Source organism: Gouania willdenowi, chromosome 5 (assembly GCF_900634775.1).
Source record: "Gouania willdenowi chromosome 5, fGouWil2.1, whole genome shotgun sequence".
NCBI lineage: Eukaryota > Metazoa > Chordata > Actinopteri > Blenniiformes > Gobiesocidae > Gouania > Gouania willdenowi.
Window position 1 is genome coordinate 6,384,950 of NC_041048.1, and position 23,111 is coordinate 6,408,060.

General features: G+C 37.6%; 1 protein-coding gene across 1 annotated transcript; it reads right to left on the minus strand.

Moving 5' to 3' along the window:
- Positions 1-670: 670 nt before the first annotated feature.
- Positions 671-22,651, minus strand: lrrc38b (leucine rich repeat containing 38b). Its single transcript, XM_028448096.1, has 2 exons — positions 21,149-22,651; positions 671-1,965 (listed from the first exon to the last, which is right to left on the minus strand). Exons 1-2 carry the CDS (start codon positions 21,774-21,776, stop codon positions 1,718-1,720), a joined length of 876 nt encoding a protein of 291 aa, XP_028303897.1. The 5' UTR covers positions 21,777-22,651; the 3' UTR covers positions 671-1,717.
- Positions 22,652-23,111: the final 460 nt, after the last annotated feature.

The window sequence follows — 23,111 nt, forward strand, 5'->3', positions numbered from 1 at the left end:
ATATATATTTATAAATTTGAAGTTATCTCCACTTCTTAAGAAACATTATCTAGAGATACAGTAAGTCCACTTTTCCACTTAAACTTAATCTTTGGCAGATGTTGACAGTATTTGCCTACACAATGCTACTGATCTGCATTTTTTTTTTTTTACTCACTGTTGATTAAAGTGCTTTATTCAATATAATTCTACATAAATCATAATAAAATATTAACTATAATATACAAGATTATACAGTAGATACTCTTTAATCGTCCTTTTCAGTGAGATCACAGTCGTAGGAATATACAGTAGATCCTGCTGGTTTCTATTTGTTTGACTTCACTGTACATGGTTTTATTTTGTACAAATACTTTTTGTGATTGATTATTGAATATATGGCTAAGTTAACCTGTACAAATCTTTCCAGAAAATCCAGACTTAGGGTGTGTCCAAATAGTCCCTCCTATCTCCTTTTCTATCCACTTTTCCTTAACCTCGTGGATGACATCACAGGGTTAAGGAAAGGTGTTAGGGAAAGGCCATCACGTTTGTTGTGTCAATCAGACGCACTTCCACTAGGTGACATAATAATCAGACGTATGCAAAGGTTAGTGACGTCTGCCGTGGTGAAAAAACTACACATTTTCGAAAATGGACTAAAGGCACATTTCTAACACTTTCCGCTGATATAATCTCAAAAACCACAGGTTTGAATGTAAATCAAATCAAAAGAGGCTACCAGGCTATGAGGAACAACAAGTTTTATGTCAGTTATAATCTGTTAATATGGCTTACATTTGATAAAATATGGGTTTTATTATATTCAAAGTTGTTCAAGGCATATTATTGCGTTTGTAGCTTACATGGTCTTCGTCCCTTGTCAGTCATTCTGAGTTTCCTTAAGCACTCGGGTGTGTGTGTCCCTTTAAATGTTGTCGCCGCAAAGAATTTGGTAAAGGATGCATCAGTGTTTCCTAGGCTAAAGGAGGTGTAAAATGAACCTCCTTTTCTTAGCTTAAAGAGAATTTGAATGCTCTTTATCATGGCCACCACTTTAACACTTCTGGGGGTTAATGATCAGAGAATAGGAAAGGAGATAGGAGGGGCTATTTGGACACACCCTTAGTTGTGTGCAAACATATTTTACTGAGTGAGAGTGTTTATTAAATGAGCTGGCAGGGTGTGCAGGATATTGGCAGTTAAATAGTGAGGTCACTGGTGGTTATAGCTTACCTTGTGGAAGGGGTAGTTAAAGTTAACTATGTGAGAGACATAACTCCAACCTTTAAGGACAGGATTTAAGATTCCAGAGCAAAAATATTTACCGTGAGTAAATCTTATTTTTGGTTTCCTCTCAGACGAACAGGACAGCACTGCTGCAACAAACTTCCTTTTTCATTACATTGGTGTTGGCCTTGGAGGATACACAACACCGTTCCACGACCCATTGCCCATAAACGATGAGTGTAGGTTCCCACAACCAAAAATATAATCCCTCTAATAGCGTTTTTTTGCTAGAAGAGTTGCTATCTGTCATTCATTCCTTGGGAATGTCTTAAATCTCCATGTTTTAGGGTTGCTCATGTGCAAAGAGGACAACTGTAACGTAACTAGTGCTCGATCGTACTGTTCAACATTGGAGGAACCAGCGTGGACTGGAGCATTCGTTGCACGTTTGGCGTCCTCTCATCTCATCTACTGCCGTAACGAGACCAAACAAGCCCTTTGATCTGCATCACTCCTCACTTTCCTCCTCGTCGCCCTTGCTGCCTTTGCTCCAGCGTTGGAAGCAGTGAACGGTTGAAGCCAGGAAGAAGCTGGTCATGATGGCCACCACGGACACCGAGATGCCAGAGAAAATGATGATGAGCAGGTCTGTGAGAGTCAGCGTGGCCTGGCACTCACGGAAACTGTCCTTGGAGAGCTGAGTGAGGGACACACGCCTGCCGTCCATAGGGAGGGAACACTCCATGCCTTCCACCCCTGAATCAAAACACACACAGTTACCATATGTAACGTACACATGACACAAAAATGAAACAATGTTTATACAATGTAAAATTACCAACGCAACATACGCGGCGTTTGCGAGGGGGCACGGGGAGCATTGCCCTCCCTAGTAGTCAAAAGTTTTCATTACAGTTTTTTCAAATTAATTTGAAAAAATACAATTCTTAATATAATGTACATGATATACAAATATTTTAAGTGCCATAAAACACAGTAACCGTAAAAAATATATATTAATTAATTTGTTTTTTTTTTGGAGCATGAGTCATGTGACTTGGTTCTTCTGTTGTGCAATTCTTCTTCACAATGTAAATGGTGAAGCGACACTGTGCCCAGCATGTAATGGTACTGCAGTAAAAATGAAGCAGAAAGTGGCCGTCGGTCTGATTTTATCATGAATTTACAACATGAATCAACAAATTAGGATTTTTAATGACACGGTCTGCCTCACAGAGTGAAAAAAAAAAAAAAGAGTAAGATGAAATGAGGGCAGAGCTGCTTTCTTCTTGTAAATAGGACGTTAAATTGTATCTTTATACAGAAGTTTTACTGTGTTTTGGATTAAATGGTAGGATTCGTTGCATTTTTGAATCTCTTTGGAATATTTTAAGACAACTTTTGATGGAATATATAGATTAAGTAACATTGCATCGCTTTAAAGGTGAGGAGTACTGGCTTGTTTTTGTTGCCATTTTTTTCCCAAGTTTGACCAAATAATTGAGTGTGTTTGCTGTGATGGTTGTGTCTTAGAATGGTTTATATGGTGAAAACTGGAAGATTCTAAGCTTTGAAAAGATATATGATACTTGTGATATGCTGCTGTATTTGAGAAGCTAGGTGTCAGTGAACCACATCAGACCTTGTTAAATGACCTCACTCCTCAATGCCTTTTTATTTAGCTTGGAAGTTGATTGCATACTGGGCACTTTTATGGATGTGTGATTACTTTTTAAAAATAATTTAAGATGTAGAAGCAAAAAAGAATGGAAAATTTGACATTGTAATTTGACAGCTTGATAAACATATCACTTGTTTTTGGTGTTGGTAATTGAATTATGTTAGTTACCATAATACTTTATAATATATATTTCTTACCATTTTGTACTTGATATTGTGATATATTGCAATATATATCTTATTGTTCAGTTTCGGGATGCATCGTGTTGTTACATGCAAATCGTGAATCGTAGTGTTTTGTCAGATTCATGACAAGGCAAGGCAAATTTAATTGTATAGGGCATTTCATACACAAGGCAACTCAATGTGCTTTACATGATAAAACATTCAATTGTTTAAAATCAATAAGAATACTGTATTTAAAATCATCAGTAAAATCAATTAAAATCATCAGTAAAATCAATTAAAATCATCAGTAAAATCAATTAAAATCATCAACAAACACACTACATCAACAACATGACCATAAATCTCTCTCTCAATCATTCTCAGTAGAGAAATAAAGTGCCTTTAACTTTGATTTAAAAATGTTCACATTAGATGCTGACTTCAGCTCTGCAGGCAGTTTGTTCCTCTTCTTTGCAGCATAACAACTAAACGCAGCATCACCATGTTTACTGTGAGCTCTGGGCTCCACTATCTGACCTGTGTCCATAGATCTGAGAGACCTGCTGGGTTCATACCTGACTAACTTGTCACTTAATGGCCCCTTAATGGCCCATCTCACGAGTGACGTGGCTGGAGACATAAACAGGAAACGCCGCCGGCTAAAGACTGTGGAGGCTAGTAATGCTACAGCTTTGTTGTGTGTTTGGGTGCCAGAATAGGAGGAATAACATTTGTGGATGTAAATGAAAGTTTTATAGGATTCCAGCGGACACTCGTGCTCAGAAGAAACAAAAACAATTGTGGTTTTGCCTCCAGGCTAAGCCCCGCCCAACAAAATATGTCACAATGTTTGCAAACAATCAAAGGGTCTATGCACACAGCCCTACCTGCCAGTAGGACTAAATGCACCAAGATAATTTTAGTTATTTCTGAGGTGAAAACTGGATGAACTTAACAGTAATGAGCTTTCTAAAATGCAAAGTTGAACAGATCTCTCATGAGTTTTGACCGCCCTGTGTATCCTGCCCACCCACCTACTGCATTACTCCTTCTTAGCTTGCAGTTAAAACATTGAGTTGTTGGATATTAAACGCTTCAATTGGACCGACAGAAGAAATCAGTTTCTCAATAATTAAGAAATATTAATATAGTGCTTGAAATCAGTTTGGAAATGAAAACAAAGTGTGCAGTCTGAGTGAAGGACAATGTGTGAGAAATGGGGACTTTGACTGGACTCGTCTCAACATGAAAGCGTGATAAATCAGTGAGTGCTTCTCCGTCTCTTACAGATGGTTTATTTCAAAGGAAAAGGTCCAGACAGTTACTTAGACGTTAAGGGTACAGAATAGATCCTCATCAAACGTGACATTTGTAGCAGATAATTGGTATCAGCCGTACAATGCACTGGAATTGTTAATACCAACCACTTCCTTTAACCAAAAACATTCAAAGTTACATTTACTCATGAATTTAAGTACATACAAGTACTGTTTTTCTCGATATTCCAAAATAAACCAGCTAGTCGCCAAGCGACAACACAATCTACACAGCAAGCAAGTGAGAAAGCTCTATATTGACAACACACTGTGTAAAGAAGATCAACATATTGATGCAATCGTTGGCTTGAAAGTGGGCGATGAAGCCTTGCGATGTGGGAGGCTTCCTCCTACAGATACTGCTCATGCAAATGCACCCATTTTTTTAGAGCAACAGTCTGCAAAACCTGCAGAATCATTAATATATATATATACTGTATACACAATGGAAAGGGGGGACAGGGATTCTCAAAATCAAATGTAGCTTCAACTGTCTACACAGATAAGGAAGGAAAAATTAATAAATCTGGGATTAGTTGTTAGTGGCCCATGGTTTTCATTGGGATTGTCTAAAGCAGTGGTTCTCAAACTGTTTTGGCTCAAGTACCCCTTTCTCTTATTTCTGAATCCAAGTCCCCCCTTTATCCGACTGCAACATTTTGCTTAGTAAACTATTTAAAAACAACTATAGATCATAATGATGGAATAAACGAGTGATAAAATACATTTTAAAGAATCTCATTTTGTGAAAGCAACCGTATTTTTGGTGCAGTGGTTCCCAAACTTTTTTGGATCTTCACCCCATATTGATATCAACAATTTTTGGTGACCCCAAAGGCAGTTTTTTTTAGAATTAGTTTTTGATCATATTTGAGCTCAAATATTTTTTGTACTGGATTTTAGTTGAACTACATTTATATTTTCAAGTAAAAAGTATAGGAATACAGTTCTTTAAAATTGTTTAAATTTAAAAAATTCAAAAATCTATTTAAAATTTTCAGAAAATTCAGGTGACCCCACATGGGGTCCTGACCCCAAGGTTGAAAAACACTCATTTAGTGGCTCTTGGGTAGATTTATTTCTATAGTTTTTATCATTTCCAGTCATCTCACGCCTGGTGTGGGACCAAGACGAACACTATTTGTTAGTTTTCCATTTTCTCTCTCTAAAGCACCCCCTGTAGTGCCATCATGTCACCCCTAGGAGTACAGGTACCTCCATTTGAAAAACACTGGTCTATAGAAGCGGTTCCCAAACTCAATATTGGATTCCACCCTAAAATGCTCACACGTGTGAAAAAGTGGACTAACGTTAGCCAAACTTACTGCTTTAGTTCATTAAAGTGTTCTATGTACTTCCAAATTTATAATTTCTTTATGATAAATCAGGTGTGAGAGTGAACTTCCTCAGTGATAAAACTCAGTGACACTGTTCCCTTAATGCAATAAATATTCTCACATTTTGCTTGAAATTGAAATAAAAAAAAAGAATTGAATAGAATAAGAAAAAACACAGGGAATGACAGTGTGAACTGATATTGAGTTAAATTATCAAATGTGTGTTAAAATATAAACACAACACGCTGTAGACAGGTCAACAGTGTTTGCTTGACTAACTTAAAAGGACATATATGTAAACAGAGCACTTCAGTCTGCCATCTGCACTCACCTTCACCAAACATTAACTGTGTTTATTCCAAATAAATGTGGGTAACATCCAACATTTACTTGGGTGGCACACGGACACTCTCTACTTGGATTTAAACTGGCTGAATCAAATCTTGAAAGACACAGTATGTTAAATTACCTTTTATGGTACACCTTCAGTCCAGGACCCAGCTTTGGGAAACACTGCTTGAAGTTAAGGCATTATTTAAAAATGTTGATCTAATCGTGTCCTTTCTGAGCCTCTCAGGAACCGTACTAGGTTGTGTCCCTCCTGGTTCACGCCTTTATTACGTCCCCTCTAAACTACAGCAATCAAGTCCTTTTGTGGTCCCTAATCACATCATAGTAAGAATCCAGCTGCCAGGGTCCTCATATGAGGTGAACACGTCCTTTAAAACCCAAATGTTTTTACATCAGGGGTGGGGGTCAATTACATTTTTCATGTTAAATTACAATTCAATTACGATTACAGTGACTGGCATTTTTTCCATTTACAATTAAATTACAATTATTTTGTATCCTCAGAAAGTCAAATACAATTACGTTCTCAATTACTTAAGTTCAATTACAATTAATCACAATTAGTGAGTCTGAAATAAATAACCTGATAAAAGTTAACATTCCTCTGGTGTTAGCTTTCTGTTAGGTTATGATAACGGGTCCTAAATCAGCTGTAAAATTATCTATCATCTCATTTGTTTCTCATCTCTTTGTTTCCTTGTTAATAATAATAATACATCCATTTTATATAGTGCTTTTTTGGACACTCAAAGATGCTTTACAGAATTAGGGGTTTTTATTTCACTCAACTCAAGCTTCAGCTAACACGCTCCGGTCACGGTGACATGGTAAACTCAGGGATTGCCATGACTACCTGACAACATTGAGCTGTTAAAAGCTGATAATAATAATAATACATTGGAGTTTATATAGCGCTTTATCATAGACACTCAAAGTGCTTTACAGAATGAAGGCATTATTCTTTCACTCCACACTTAGTGGTGGTAAGCTACTATTGTAGCCACAGCTGCCCTGGGGCAGACTGACGGGAGCGAGGCTGCCACACTGCGCCATCGGCTCCTCCGACCACCACTAACGCTCACTCACTCACACACTACATTCATACTAGGCAATGTGGGTGACGTGCCTTGCCCAAGGACACAATGACAGATACCACTGTGGCACCTGGATTTCTCAGTGGTCTCCATCCAGTTCCTAACCAGGCCCAGACCTGCTTAGCTTCAGTGATCTAACGTGGCATTTAATGGCAGGCTGCTATGGCATGGCTTGTTAGGCTTCCCAATGCCTGAAATTATAGGTCTGAGCCTTTTTGTGTCAGTATACCCCTCCATTTCATTTTTTTAAATGTTAAAATGGGGGGGAAAGCTTGATATGAAACACATTTTATTAATTGTTAACTACATACAGTATGTTTAAAACGGTACATAGAATGTAACATGGTTCCCCAGTTTTGCGTTAAATTAAAATTGACAATTTGTATAGAATTATCATGACAATTACAATTTAATTACAACTACGGGAGCACACAATTTTTTTTCAATTACAATTACAATTACACCATGATTGTAATGAATTATCAATTACGCGATTAAAATTATAATCAACTCCAACCCTGCTTCACATATTTTCCAAGAAGAAAAAACGTTAACATAAAATGGACCGATACTCTGTTTAAATGACCATTAAGTCATCAATAATATTAGTATGTGACTTGGATAAAGAATTTATTTAATTGAATTTATAATTGAATTTATTCTCTTTATTTCGTAGTTTTTAATCCACATTGTTCTACCAAAGCCAGAATTAGAATAAAAATTACGAAGCAAAGCACATCTCGTGTTGTAAAAATGAGCCTTGCCTGAGTCTGAAGAAAAGCAAAGCCAACATTTGGAGACTCGGCTCGAAACTGACAAGCAGCCAACACCAGCGATCTGTGAGGCTAAAGAGAAGCATATTGGTCCCTGGCCTGTAAGATTTCAAAGCATGTCTACCATATGCTGTGGGAATCTGAGTACGAAAAGATTCATAGTTCACTGCTTGCAGTGAAAATGGCTTTTTCAGCGGCTCACAGTCATGGTGCGCTGAAAACCCTGGCCCAAAATGAAATACACACTGGATATTCTAGGACATGCATTGCACAACAATCCCCATGGTTTATTCTTTGAAGTTTCTGGGTTGTACATCGACGAAGCAGAGTTGTTGGATAATGGATTCATGGTCACTTTCTTACGTTCAATGTACTCTGAAGGAAAGTGGAAGATAATGATTGTCCTTTTCTCCAGTGGGTGCCTTAATAATAGTGATTGCCTTTAATGTTGTCATCCTTCATTAAATAACTGACCGTCAAACCAATAAATGTAAGTACCATAAATGAGATATGAATGAGGTACTTGGAAACAGATAGTTGGTATGTGCTGACCTTGTTGTGATAATGGATTACAGGAGTCTGAGTAAAAGTAGCCTTTTGTGAAACTGACACATGCTTTACTAGAGTAACACTGAAGGAGCAATCTGCAGGAGAGCCTCTCCTCTCTGTCTGCGCTTCACATAAATGGATCACATTTTCTACACCATGCATTTGCAATAGTAAGCAGTGAAGTATTCATTTTGAAGGTCTTGGTATTGTTTATTTGATATTGTTTGTTCTGGTTCAGATAAATGCAAATCAAAACATGAGTAAAACATTTACGGTAGTAGAGAATTGTTTGTTTGTGCAGTTCTGACTGAATAGGGAAATAATTATTATTCCTGAAATGACGTAAATTGAAAAGCTAAAAATATGATTGGCATAAACATGAGAAGAGAGGGCAGGAGTACAGGTTCTGGATGTATCAGTGGCTTTTAAATACAAGGATTTATTTTTGGGTGAGAATTTAGTTTAGTCAAGATTTTAGATTTTTGTTCTTTGACACCTTGTTTTTGTCTGTGAAACGTATTTGAAATAAAAACTAAAATGAAAACAAGAGAATGCTCTTTAACTGTTCCACCTTGTCATGGTTTTTGTCTTGTCTCGGCCTCAGAGGTGAAAGTAATAGATTACAAGTACTGTCTTTACTGTAATTGGGTTGCTTTTATGGGTACTTAGTTACATTTCTACACCCAAAAGTTACTGAGTAAACGGCAATTTTTTTGTTTTAAAATGATCAACGGACATTGTGACACTACAAAACAATTAAATGACCAGACAACAATCAAATGCATTACATCATAGCCGACCAATCAGATTAAACATAAAGCACCATGACAAAACAGACACACTTAAAGCCTGATATTTTTATAATTTAGAATTCATTGGTGTTATTTTATTTAAAAAAAGAATTGTACATTTTTACAAACCTTTTATTTTATACAGATGCCTTCCCACTCCATTTTGACTGTATTCAAGGGAACCGTGGCAAGATTTATTACCAAAAATAAACGTATACGGTAAAAGTAACTAGTAACTTTTACTTTGAGTACTATTTAATTGAGCTATTTTTTTACTTGTACTTGAGTGCAATTTCAATCAAGTACCAATACTTGTACTTGAGTAGGATTTATCAGTACTCTTTGGTACTCTGGTCTAGCGTAAGTCTTGGTCTCGGATAGTGTATTCATTGTGCATTACTGCACAGATAGAGCCTTTGCTTTTGGAAGGATATGTGTCCTGTTTTACGTCTTTGATTGATCAATTGGAAGCGTCAGTGTCGACTGGCCAGTAGAGGGCGCTAGGGCGCCGCCCCACCACTCCTCACGTTAGTTGGAGGAGGACATAAAAAACAAAAAAAAACAATAATGAATTAAAAATACTACAAAACAAATATATTTCTGTATTTAGATAATCAGAATAAATATTATATAGATAATGATTGAGTAAAGTTGTTTAGTTCATCTGTTTCTGATTGGTGAAGTATTTCCATTTCCTCATCTTTACCGTTCGCTGTTGTTCAAAGTTGTACATGCACAGTAACTCCTTTTCAATACAAGTCAATGGACGGTCTCTGGGCGCAGCTTAGCTGTGCCCAAGACCGTCTGCGGCTGCGCAGAGCTGAATGCAGCCACTCATTTACACAACACCCTCCTCCCGCCATGGGAGGGGCTGACTTTACAGTGGCCCGTCATAAAGTGTCTGATTGACAGGTGAAGCCATGGGACGATAGAAGGAGAGATGAAGAAAGATAAATTAAATAATTCTTTTACAAAAGTCAGGATAGAGACAGGTATGACCCATGTAAAGCACTTTTCAGAAAACGCAAAGAAACATGAACAAACTAAATTTGATGATTTTAAATTTAAATTTTTATGTGTTCGTTTACCATGGCCTTTTTCACACCCTTTTTTATTTAATTACTTGTCGAACTAACTAACTTGTGAACATTTTAAAAAATCTGAAAAACAAATTAAAATTAAAACATAAAATTTCAAAAACACACTGACTCCATTGTATAAACTACAGTTCTTGCTTGTTTTTGGCTACTGTGCCAATGCATTTGTTTAGTTTGAAAGCAGATTTGTGACTGATACTATATTCATTACACAAACCCTGTTTTTTGTCTATGCTTATTTTGGAGTTGTAGCCCCCCTGGAGAAAAACGCACCAGTCACCACTGGGTAGCGTTTCAGGATCAAAATACCCTTGAGGATACATGACAAGATTAAAAACACAGAGGACACAGATCTATAATCAATCCGTGGTAGAGGATGGATGAGTGGCAAACGGGCAGTTTGGTCTGATTCGAATAAAAAGTATTAAATGATCAATCAATCAAACCTGAAGCCCGGTCCCTGACACATGGCCTTAAACTGAATCGCGGCTGGGAAGAAAAAGTCCTTTCACAATAAAGTGAGGTAAGGAAAGGACTACTACCTTATTGTGAGTGAGCGGGTCCCAATGCACTGAACACAGAACACTAATCTTTGCTCAGAAGTAACAGAGTGTGGGTGGATAAAAACACCCGTCATATACCTGAGGGCTTATATTGATAACTGTCTAGATTACATTTTTAAACGAGTTATCCTGGTCCGGGAGCGTTGGATCTTATCTCAGGAGTAACCAAGAAAAAAGCCACATATGCTGTTTGAAAAGTAAAACTACAAGTCGCTTTCTGTTTTATACTTTTAAATCTCCTTTATTCATATGCACCCATTGTTGCACTTTGTTTTAAATGTAAAGTGCATTATAAATAAAGTGTATTATTAAGACAAACTCATGATCTAAATCTATTGTCGGCATCAGGGTTGGGGTCAATTACATTTTTCAGTCATAATTACATTTTCAATTACTAAAGTCCAATTACAATTTATCAGAATTACTGAGCCTGAAATAAATAACTTAATAAAAGTTAACCTTCCTATTGTGTTAGCTTTCTGTTAGCATCTGTTAAGATAACAGGTCCTAAATTAGCTGTAAAATAGACTAAAAGCAAATATCTATCATCTCATTTCTTTACTATCTATTGGTTATCTTATTAGACTTCCTAATCAATGAAGATATTGGTATTAATATTTTTGATGTAAGCGTCTGAGCCTTTTTTTGTGTCAGTATACCCCTAGATTTACATTTTTTTAAAATAGTAAAATGGGAAAGCTTCATATGAAACATATTTTAATAATTGTTAACTACATGAGTAGAACTTTACACTGGCTACGTTTACATGATGTTTTTTTAATTCTGAATTAGTTAAAATGTTCTGCTTCGTGTTTACATTACAATAGTAATTCCGAATTGAATTCCATTTACATGGAAAACAGGTTGGGAAGGCTCGGCTTGGACAGGGGGCGAACGTGACGTCTCACGTCTATCGGGAAAAACACACACAACAAACCTTTTATTGTCGGCTCTAACACAGAACACCACACATGAGAACTGTTTTCACTTTTATTGTGATTGTAGTTTTGAAGCAACAGCTCGACAATAACACATTTTGGTCCACGCAGCGGAAGGGAGATGTGAACTAATCATGGTAAATAAAGCCCAGTAAAACTCAGGAAAACAATAACAAGGAATAGATAGTAGCTCCCTGGTAAAGGTAGTAGCTCTAACAACAGGTACAATGATAAACTGGTGATGTTACAGCCAGTGCAGCAGTACAGAGACACATTTAGTCCGTCTCCAGGTCTTAGTATCACCTGTCTGTTGAAGCCTCTTCCATTTGCAGATGTCCGTGTGTGTAATAAGTCTGTGTGTCTGTGTGAATATCCGCATGTTTATGCCTCCGTCCATCCACCTTTTCATTATATCCATGTCTTTCAAACGGACAACCCCCAGTGCTATTGGTACAGTCACTGAAGTACAAGTACGTAGTGTTTTAGGGTTATGGTTATGGTTAGGTTATAACCCAATATCGCAACAATTTCTAGGGTTAGGGTAAGGTTTAGTCTTAGTCACGCGACCTAAACTGGCCAATGACTGACCTATTATGTGACCTAAACTGGCTAAATAGGGGCGCTGCGTATGAATAGAATGTCTTTATATTGATACGGCAACCGTATGGATAGCCACTGCTTTAATCAAATAGTCTCAGCTCTAGTCCTGGCCGCCATCTTGTATTATGTCATCACCATAGCGGCAAATTGCTCATGCGCAGAATGACCGGAATTAACTTAAAGAGGAATTAAGTGTTTACAAGATAAAGGAATTATTTAATTCAGAATAAACCAGCCACCTAATTTGGATTTAAGTTTATTTTGGAATTAAATTAGCATTAGGAATCAATTGTTTACAAGGTCAGGTTGAAGAGGAATTCACTTTTATTCTGCTTTAAAGAGGAATTAAAGCTCCCATGTAAACATGGCCATTGAACTGTAACACGGTTTACTAGTTTTGCATTAAATTATAATTGACAATTTGTATCAAATTTTCATGACAATTACAATTACAAAGCAAATTATCTGATTTTTATATTTACACCATAATTGTAATAACAATTTTAATTGACCCCAACCCTGGTAGGTATTAAAACCATTTCATAAAATGTTCTTCTTTGGAACTCCTGATCGAGCTAAAGACAAGTGAAAACAAAACAGCAACAATGATCAGGACGGTGTTTACTAATGTAATAAATTAGGAACATCAACATCAACTCGCACATCCATGAGTAGTTGATGGATTACATCCAGTCTGGTGATAGGCTATCTGCAGTCTCAGCTGTGATTGATCTGCCTCACGGTGGCAGGCTGATATTAGACGCTTGTTTCTCCCTCCCTCCCTCAACACCGCTCTGTCTCAACTGATTGATCTCTGCACCAAAACGTGATGTGAAATTACTACAATAGTATGTCAGCAGAAGTTTAGAAAAAAACTGGTACAGATTATTCCCCCCCCAAATCCAAATTTGGGTAAAATATTTACAGTAGTAGAGAATTGTTGATTGGGCAGTTCTGACTGAATAGTGGAATAATTATTATTCCTGAATTGCCATAAATTGACAAGCTGAAAATCTAGTTTACATAAACATGAGAAGAGAGCGCAGGAGTACAGGTTGGAGGAGAGCATGTGAGATGAATGTACAGTCATGTGACTACGAGGCGAGGGTGAATCATCCAGATGGGGAATCCTTCTCTGTGCAGAATCACTGACTTTTTATTTATGCACCTAATGCTTTTTCTCACCTCAATATGCCCAGCCATAACACACCTTATAAACACATCAGATTATTGGTTTAATGGCTGTTCTGTCACTCTTTGACTGTAGAAACAGTTCCGTGTTTAAATATAGGAACCTTCATTGTGAGACTATTAAGCTGTTTAAGCCATTGATGCTACTTTTTTTTAAGCCTTTAGTCATTGTGCCTTTAATAATGCATTTCAGATTTATTATCAATATCTCCTGTCCTGGTTTTTCTTGCAGTTTGTTCTCTCTTTCCATCTTCTCTGTTTTCCTTCTCCTGACGTTGCATGTACATTTGTTTCCAAATAATGGTTTACCAGCAGGGTTTTGATCTTAACAGATGATGTACAGCAGAGGTAGGCAACTTTTATCACAGCGGGGCCAAAAAAATGTGTTTGTTTGATCGGAGAGCCTCATGATCAACATTAATGTCAGCATGTAGAATAATCTAAGCATTAACAGAGGAAAGAACAGTCTTTATAGTAATTTTGTGTTTTTCTGTGTGTGTTTGTTGTTGTTTTGCTCGTTGTGAAGCATTTTGTGCATTTCTGTAGTCCTTTAATGTATGTTTTCCTGTGAAATATATGTTTTTTGGGGTTTTTTGTGTGATTGTGTGTGTGTGTCATTTTGCGGGTTTTTCTTTTTTGGCTATTTTTTTGTGTATTTCTGTTGTCGTTTTGCTTGTTTGTAAGTACTGTGGGTTTGCAGAGTTCTTTTTCGTATTTTTCTTGGTTTTTTGTGTACTTTTGTTGTCATTTTCTGTAATTTTGTATATTTAGCGGAGTCATTTTGTGTATAACTGTTGTCGTTTTGTTCATTTTTGTAGTAGCTTTGTGTATTTTTGGAATATTTTTTATGTTTTTCTGTTGTTTTTTCCTGCAATGTTGTAATTCTTATTTTTTTAATGTATTCTTGCTCTTTTCTTGTGTATTTTTCTCTCATTTTGTACATTTACTTTGGGTGCTGCATAAAATTAGACTGAGGGCCCCTGGGTCGCCAGATGCCTGTGATGCAAGTTTTTCTTTCATTTAGAACTGCTCGTTCTTTTCTTCAAAGTTGTTGGCAACAATGAATAGAGTTATTTAAATTATATGTCCAGTGTGCACGAAAAACACTGCAAAAGTGACATTTCTGGTGTTCTTTTACGCATCGAAAAAAAAAAAAAACACAATAGCTCATGTTAATGTTTTGGTTTTTCACCAAAACATCTCATTGTGGCCAAAATCACAGTAAAAACATTTTTTCAATAAACATTTTCCTCTACGGTGCCATCTTTGCTTTCCACTACAGGATTCCAAATTCCACAATGCAATACACAAAATGTTCCAACCCAATTTGTTGATGGTGGAGTCACAAACAAAATGGCGAGCGGTAATTTTCACCTTTGTGAGTAAATTCTCTCATTTTTGCGGGGGAGGAAAACTTTACATTTATTGTTCTATGGGGCATACACAACGCCTTTATTGGTGTAATAATAGATGTCAGTAATAGTCCCCAGCAGCTTTAATTTTTGAACATTTTGCACTTTCCATATACAAGAAATACTTCATAATATGCTATACTAGTAGACACTTAAGTGCACACTATGTAGAGCTGATGATTTGAAGTTTCTCTTGCCTTTAAGAATAGCTTGGATGAAGGGTTGATTTTCAGGTTATTGATTTAATATTTTCTCTTTGATATCCTCTGGTAAATGACCTCTCTCATCCTCAGTTTTCACCTAAATCTACCACCACATTAAACAAAACTAATCAATGCCTCTGACAGATGATCAATCTGTGTTTCTGAATGTGCAGCTGCTGAAGTTCACACACTGTATTTCTATTTTCACCTTTTCACACTCGGCTCTGCCTTTGCCAGCGCTTTGTCTCTCACACTAACTTTAAATAACACTAAATTAGGCCAAGATAAAAACAGGCTGTCAGCCTGTGTTAGTGGAGCAGATATTTTCTCGTTGCGTACCCATGGGTAGTACAGATACACGGAGCAGTATGGCAATTATTATTACTATTACGTTTTTTAATTCTGCCTGTTCCAAATAAACATGTATGTTTAAAATAAAACTATGAATGTGTGAAGTACTTTAACAGTACAGTGTTGGATGCAAGACATATCTCTCTATAAAAGCAAGGAATCTCTGTCTGTCTGTGATGATGATGTCATCACTGTAGAGAGTGATGATGTCAGAATTTTGCAGAAGTTCCACAGTGATGATGTCATCAGTGCCAGCTGGGAGCTAATACAATTTTCAAGGGGGCGCCATTGAGTCATTTTGCAATTCACATGTCCAATTCCCCCAAAATATCACAGTTTTTGCCAGTTCTAATATACGTTCAAATTTTCATGAGTTTTTGAACGTGTTTAGGCCCTAAAAGATGCAACAATTACAATTACAATAGGGTCCTATACGCACCGTTGTGTTTGGGCCTTAATTATATTTACTCCATAATTGTGATTAATTATAATTGACCCCAACCCTGACAGAGGCAGATGCCTGTACGTGTTTTCACAAAGGAGCAGTGTGAAGGAAAAATCAACGTTATCATCACTGCCGAACACAACTTTATAGTAAAAACGGTTTAGATGGCGGTGTTACTTAGGGATGTGATGTCGTGACAGGTTTCAGCCTGAGCTCCCTGAAGCTCCGTCTCTCATGAGAGTTGGCCTGCCCTGCCCTGTAGGCATCTCTAGCTCCAATTACCCTGGCCAATGTGCCGTAGAACTGTGTCACTCTGAATTATACATGGCCTTTGTTCATTCTTAACCCAAGAGCACTGGAGACAGCAGTGGATCATGTTTACACTCATTCATCCTTTCAAAGATTCATAAACCTGATTGATAGGTCAAAAATATTTAAAAAGTACAAAAAAAACAAAGCATTTTAATTCATTTCTGCACATATTTGGAGTGGAAGTGACGGTGGAGAGTACCATGGTCATATTTGAATCTAATTAGGGCTGGGCAATATATCAAGATTCAAGATATATCAAGTTTTCTATTTTGGCGATATAAAAAATGACAATATCACCTATATTGAACTATATCTATATATTTTTTCACCTGTTTTTATTCATACAATCACACAGTACAAATCACATCATAAAAGTATTTAATATTATTCATAGAGTACAGTCAAACAGTGTCATTCTTTACAATTTTTCCATATTGCTGAGATATATATATATATATTTTATATCTTATTTTGTAACGAAATACTCGTTTTTAGGAGTCGCTGCTTTTGTTACTTCTCAGAACAGCATGAAAAGCACAGTTACTATAGATGGATTTCTGAGTGCGTCCTAACCCAGACCTTCCCCTAAAGATCGTTAAGATTCAGAACTTTGACACGTTTTCTGTCTGAGCATGATGTTGACCTGCAGTAATCAAACTTGTGCAAATCGAAAAATGTGCTTTGCTGCGATGATCTTAGGGGAAATCAGGAGGTGAAAAATGATGTGGGAGTTGGGTTAACAATGGTGTGTGGCACTTGTTTTATTATGCAGGAGAAAACTTCAAATATCTTTGTTGACTTAAAAAATTGTCAGGAAATGTTTGTTTTGACATTTTTTGCACCACTAAAGACAGTATTTGTACTCATCCATAACAGTTTTAAGAGATACAAAAATGGTTAAAGAGCAAGTGATAATTATTTTTCAGGATTTTGAAAAAAGCTCAAAATGGAAGCAAAACATTGCAACTATTTTATTGTTGCTTTGCTATTTTTTTGTGTGGATTGTTTTTAACATCAAACTTTGAGCGGTGCTTTAGCATTGTAAGCCTGAGTTCTTCTCACTGAGATGTGTTTAAAGTAGAGCTTTTGCTCTTTCACACAGAGAAGGTAATCTTTGATGACTTAACAATGACTTAACGTCTCCCATAGCATGAGCTGGAAATAGTTGGGAGAGAAAAATATGACTGGGAAGCTTTACTCTCAACAAATTAGGTCATGGTAAATAATTTGATGTTAATTGTTAAGTTGCAACTTGATGAAATCTTTGTTCATTGTGTAGTTGACTTCCAAATATTTGTAAGGGAATGCTTTGTATCACAAAAGGCTCTCAGTATTTTACATGTGTACCTGATACTTTGGGGCACAGTGAAAACAACATTGGATTAGTTTTATAATTCATATGACCAAGCCCACATGAGAGACTAAAACAAAAAACCCTGGTTCTGAGAAATAATTGTCAATTATTGTTTTTGTCTGACAAGAAATAACTTTTAAATTCAGGGTAAAACTAAGGTGAGACATCCTATCAGGCTAATTCTCCTGGAGAATCTAAGAGACAAAAGCAATGAAACAGCCACATGTGAACTTTGCTCACTTTGAAACCCAAGACCTCAATTGAGAGCAACAACATCTTATCAATTCTCCTTTCCGTTCACCACCTGCAAGAAAAGGATTTCTACAATTTAAGATAGTTTAATGCAATGACACTATTTGTGAAGGCTGCTTTTGTTGATGGATAGAGCTTATTGAAGTCAAACTCATTCCCTAATGACTGTCCATCTGTTGTTGTGTAACCTCTTCAGATACAGTATTGCACAGCGCAGGTCACTGAATTACATGTGCTTCTGGAAAACATAAACCCTGAAGCATCATTGCTACACCAGGTACAAGTTTTTTGAATTCTTTGACTCTGGTTCATATAAAAACCTAATTTATGCTAAAACCTTTGGGCAGTTTGGGGGTCAATGCCCCAAGTGCTTCAACTACCACGGGGAATACGTGAATTTTGACGTTATGCATCTGCTCCAGTTGGTCTTTGAACCCTTGATACTTTTCAAGTTTCTCACTTTCTTTCTTCCTGATGTCACAGTCAACTGGTATCGTCTCATCTATGACCACTGCCCTCTGCTGGGGTTCAACCACCAGTATGTCTAGTTGGTTAGCCAGTAGCTGTGTCAGTCTGGAAGCTGAAATCCCACAAGATCCAGTCCATACTCCTGGTTGAGTCTCTACCTTTGCACAGTCTGCACCTTGGGTCTTATCTGCTGTGAGGTAGATTCTGTCTATTCTCTATAAATAAATATTACAATAGTAAAAAACTTCTAATTGTCATAATTAGAGCTGAGTAAAAAAAAAAAAACCGATTTAATCGATCTTGAATCGATTGCATTGAAATCTTACAAAATTAATTAATAGGTGCTGAAATCGATTCTTTTTTACTCTAACCCCAGTAGTCTCGCGCTATAGTCTGGAGTGCAGTGAAAATGTTGCAGTTAAAGCTCCGTTGGGTAAGCTGCCCCATCTTAAGTCAGAAGTTTGGAACCATCTTATTCATATCCCAAAAAATTTGACAGATCAATAATGAATCGAAATCTGATTGTGGTTCATTGATTCAACCTACCCAGCTCTAGTCATAATTACCTCTTTGTAGGATGCCACGTTTTTGCTGCGTTTATTTGTCTGTCAACAGTCTAACTAAAAAACTAATGGATGGCTTTTCATTAATTTTTCAGGAAATATCTAAAATAGGATAAAGGATTACATTTCTGAGGGGATCTGATCAATATACTGATCTGGATCAGTTTAAAAAGTCAATGATTCCCTATGACCTGGTCTTTGAGCTGGTTCACCTCCTCCTGGTGAATTTGCGCCTTTAAAGTGTGAATGACATGGCACCATAATCAGAATCACTGATCCAGATACAGTAACTGCCAATATCTGGCAAAGAGGAGATTTGGCACTTGCCGAAGGTTTGCGTTTTCTGACTGCTCTTGTTTGAATTTAAGTTTCCACTTGTTTTATTCTTGATAAATGAACAATAGACAGAAATATATAACAATCGTACCTCACAGTTCTCTTACATTGCACGGCAAAGTGCGCAGGTGCTTTGCCGAGGTTTGTGGAATCTCTCGGGTCAGAACCCAACAATTCACTGATGAGGAGATAAATGCTGTTCATGAGCTGAGAGAGGAAATGATTGACTCAATTTGAAAGTGTTCACAAACTGGGGCCAGCTGGCAACCACACCAGCAGCTTGGCCAAGGCTTTATGCTTCTTATCTATTGTTGATTGTACAGTATGCCTGGCTGGCAATACCTATCAATTCATAATGCCTCAAAGATGACAAGAGTTTGACTTGTGATTAATGCATTTACATCCTTCTGACAAAGAAAACTGAAAACAAGCCCAAACGAGCCTGATTTTGGACATTTTGTAAACTATCAAATAAGTTTGAAGCTGAGCTGACTGCAGTTTGTAGAGTGCAATTGATTGAGAACAAATTATGAGTTAATAAGTACCACTTTACAATGTCAATAGAGACTTTGACTCCCCGCCCCCATGTCTGATACTCGCATTCATTTAGTAGATCTAAAAACGTATTGGGTGAAAGAAATTGGGTCACTGCTTGTCAGGCTTTAGATAAAGGCTATTCTTTGTAGATATGGTTCAGCATTTCACACCCCAATTAACCTTCAAACCATAACATCAATGTGGAAGTACAGCCTTTAATGCAACACCAAGCCAACTTCACCACACGCTTGCTGTGTGAGATGGGCTGTTTTTAATGAACCTCTCCTCTCCGCCATGTTTGAACTTGATGCTTGCAACAAACTAAATCCAATCAGAAACATTTGTAAATGTTATACTGTGATGAAAATTTTAAAACAGCACAAGTAACAAGTCGTCTCAGATTTGCTTATTTTCACTTCTTTGTTCCAGCGTACTCGCTCGCTTGCTTTCATGCTTTCATGAGATGACTGATGTCGGTGTCATTTGCAACAACCTAAAAGTAATGTACTTAAGTTTGACCCTCATATCCTAACAAAACTAAAAATATCTAGCTTTTAATCGTATTGATTGACAAGTTCTCTTCACAGTCCAATGACTTTAGTTGTGGAATTTTGTATTCTCAGTTTTTTTTATTTTATAAAAGACATTTGCAATTTGTTTTTTGCTCATGTTTTGCTCTTCAGATTTGTGCATGTCAGAAATCACACCAAAATGCCTGCACCGTTATCTAACTCAGCCTGAGAGGATAAATCACAGTCGTAGAAGTGTAGTGTATTGTAGGATACTTTAATTTAGCACAGATAAGGTAGCAGAAGTAGCTAGGTTTTCTGTGGTATAAGAAAAAGGGTTTCTCAGTGTAGGAGGGAATTAGAGCACGTGAAATATAAAAAGCAATTATATAAATACAAGCTTGAAATGGGTCAGTTTTATTTGCATAGGACAGATTGAGGTGAGATGCTTAAATGTATGGACACTTAACAAAAGGATAATGATTTGAAATAGCTAATCCAAGGTTTCAATCAATGTTATCTCAGTTTCAGGCTACTGCAGTTGTCTCACTTCACACACTGTCTTACACATCATATTTGGTGTGGGTGGAGGGAGAACGGGACTAAATTAGAACAAGAGGAAAAAAAGGGGGGGTTCCTTTCCCACAGGGAAAGCATAAAAAACCATGATGTGTTGTGACAAGGAATTTGACTTACCGTCTTGGAACTCATCCACACTGAAAATTGTTGTCAGACATGTTGACACTTACCATTTGGGAGCTTATGGTTATTCTCCATCAGCCACGTGAACAGGTTGGCAAAGTTACAATTGCACACCCATGGGTTGCCCTCTAATCTTACCACCCGCAGTGATGGCAACTGACTCAGTGCCCCCACATTTAAGGTGGACAGTGCATTACGCTCCAGTTCGAGTTCTCTCAGCGAGGTTAAACCCAGGAAAGCATCCTCATTAACCATGCTCAGATAGGGGTTGTTTCCTAGGCGTAGTTTAATCAAGCTCCGGGACTCCCCAAAAGTCCCCTTTGGGATTTCAGTCAGGTTGTTGCTGCCTAGGTCAAGGAAGACCAGTCTGGAAGAGGTACTTAAAGTTCCCGGTTCTATGTGGGATAGGGAATTGTTTCGTAGGTCCAAGTAGACTAAGTCACTGTACAAAACCAGGAAGTCCGACGGGATGCGGGGTATCCAGTTGTCAGCCAGCAAAAGCCTGCGCACATCCAAAGGGATCTCATTAGGCAGACGGGTCAGTCCTCTGCCACTGCAGTCCACTGTGTGTGGATCTGGGCACAGGCAGGTTGCTGGGCAGTTTTCCCCCTGGGTCCATAAGATAGACAACAACAAGATGAGGATGAGCTGAATCCAGCAGACACATGGCAACATGGTCAAGGGGTGAAATGAGGAGGGAGAGAAAGAGGCTTGGGGTAAGGTCAGACAGGAGAGAATTGGAAGGGTTGAGAACAAGAGGGTGAAGGTCAGAGGGTAGGGGAATGAGGACAAGGGAGGGTAAGGAGTGAGTGAAGGGGGTGGACAGGATCTATTCTCCTAAAGGAACATTCCGTCGTGATAGCGATGAATATCTGCAAGGGTTCCAAAACTAACAAGGCAGAGCAGGATCAAAAACTGCTTTCCAGAAGATCATGTAGCAAGTCACTGGCATAGAAGAACACACTGCTAGCTTTGAATAAACAAAGAGGGGAGGATGGTAAGCTGTGTGTATGGAGAGTGAAACAGAGTCAGCTTAGTAGAGAGAAGATGCTGGATAAGATGAATAGAAGTCGGGGGCACAGATGAAGAAGAAGAAGGGGGTTGAGGAGGATGGTCTGTCTGCCAGTCTAGCCCACAGTTGATCCGGTGGCAGTGACAGACAATGACGATAAGGTCCCTGACACAAAAGGAAAGGGGGTGCACCGATTCAGGCATGACACACAAAAAGTATCATTGTTGCATTCCTCCATTAGTCCCAGGTCTCTGTGTAGAAGTGCCTAACGGTTTGAAAATGGAGAGAGTAGCTCACACAACATCGCTCAAGTGTGTAATAAGGCTTTGCCTCCTCTTGTTACTCCCTCTCTTTCCAGCAGTGCCCCAAAACATGGTGTGAAAATAGAGCACATCTCAATGCAACGCTGTCCAGCACCGTGTCAAGCCTGTGTGAGAGAGCATCCAAATGCCCAGGCTGGAGCCTTGTAGACAGAGGCAGAAGCACTGAGCTGCACACAGCCATGCCATTCAAATGTCTGCCTCTGAATCTACCACAGCTTTTCTCATGCCGTCTCTCCTCTCAGAGGAGGGGGTGTGCCATAACCACGATGTCAACATGTGATGTCACTTCCCATGGTAGGAAAAATGATTGGCCATGGTTTAAAAGCCAGACATTATGAGAAGTGTTTGGTACAGAGGAGATGACTTTTGTAAACCCACTGGAAAAAGACAAAAAAAAATGAGAAATTAAGAGAAAACATATGACTATGATATTTTTTAATTCAAACATGTTTTGAGTGCTTTAAAAAGAATACGCAATAAAAAATAATATTTAATGTTTTGAAATGTAATGCAAAATATAAAGTTAATTTTTGATTGTTGTGTATTTATTATATTTATTGTTTTAATTTATTTATTTATTTATTCAGTTTATTTCCGACATGGTTACGTTCACTTTTTTTTTTTCTTTCTTTTTGTACATGCCGAAAAAGGAGACGAGAGAAGCAGTTTGCTTAT

Excerpts from the sequence above, each read along its gene's own strand:
- lrrc38b (XM_028448096.1), bottom strand. The coding sequence starts at position 21,776 with ATGTTGCCATGTGTCTGCTGGATTCAGCTCATCCTCATCTTGTTGTTG. Across the intron at positions 1,966-21,148 it reads TAACCATAAGCTCCCAAATG|GGGTGGAAGGCATGGAGTGT; the intron begins GTAAGTGTCAAC and ends GTTTTGATTCAG.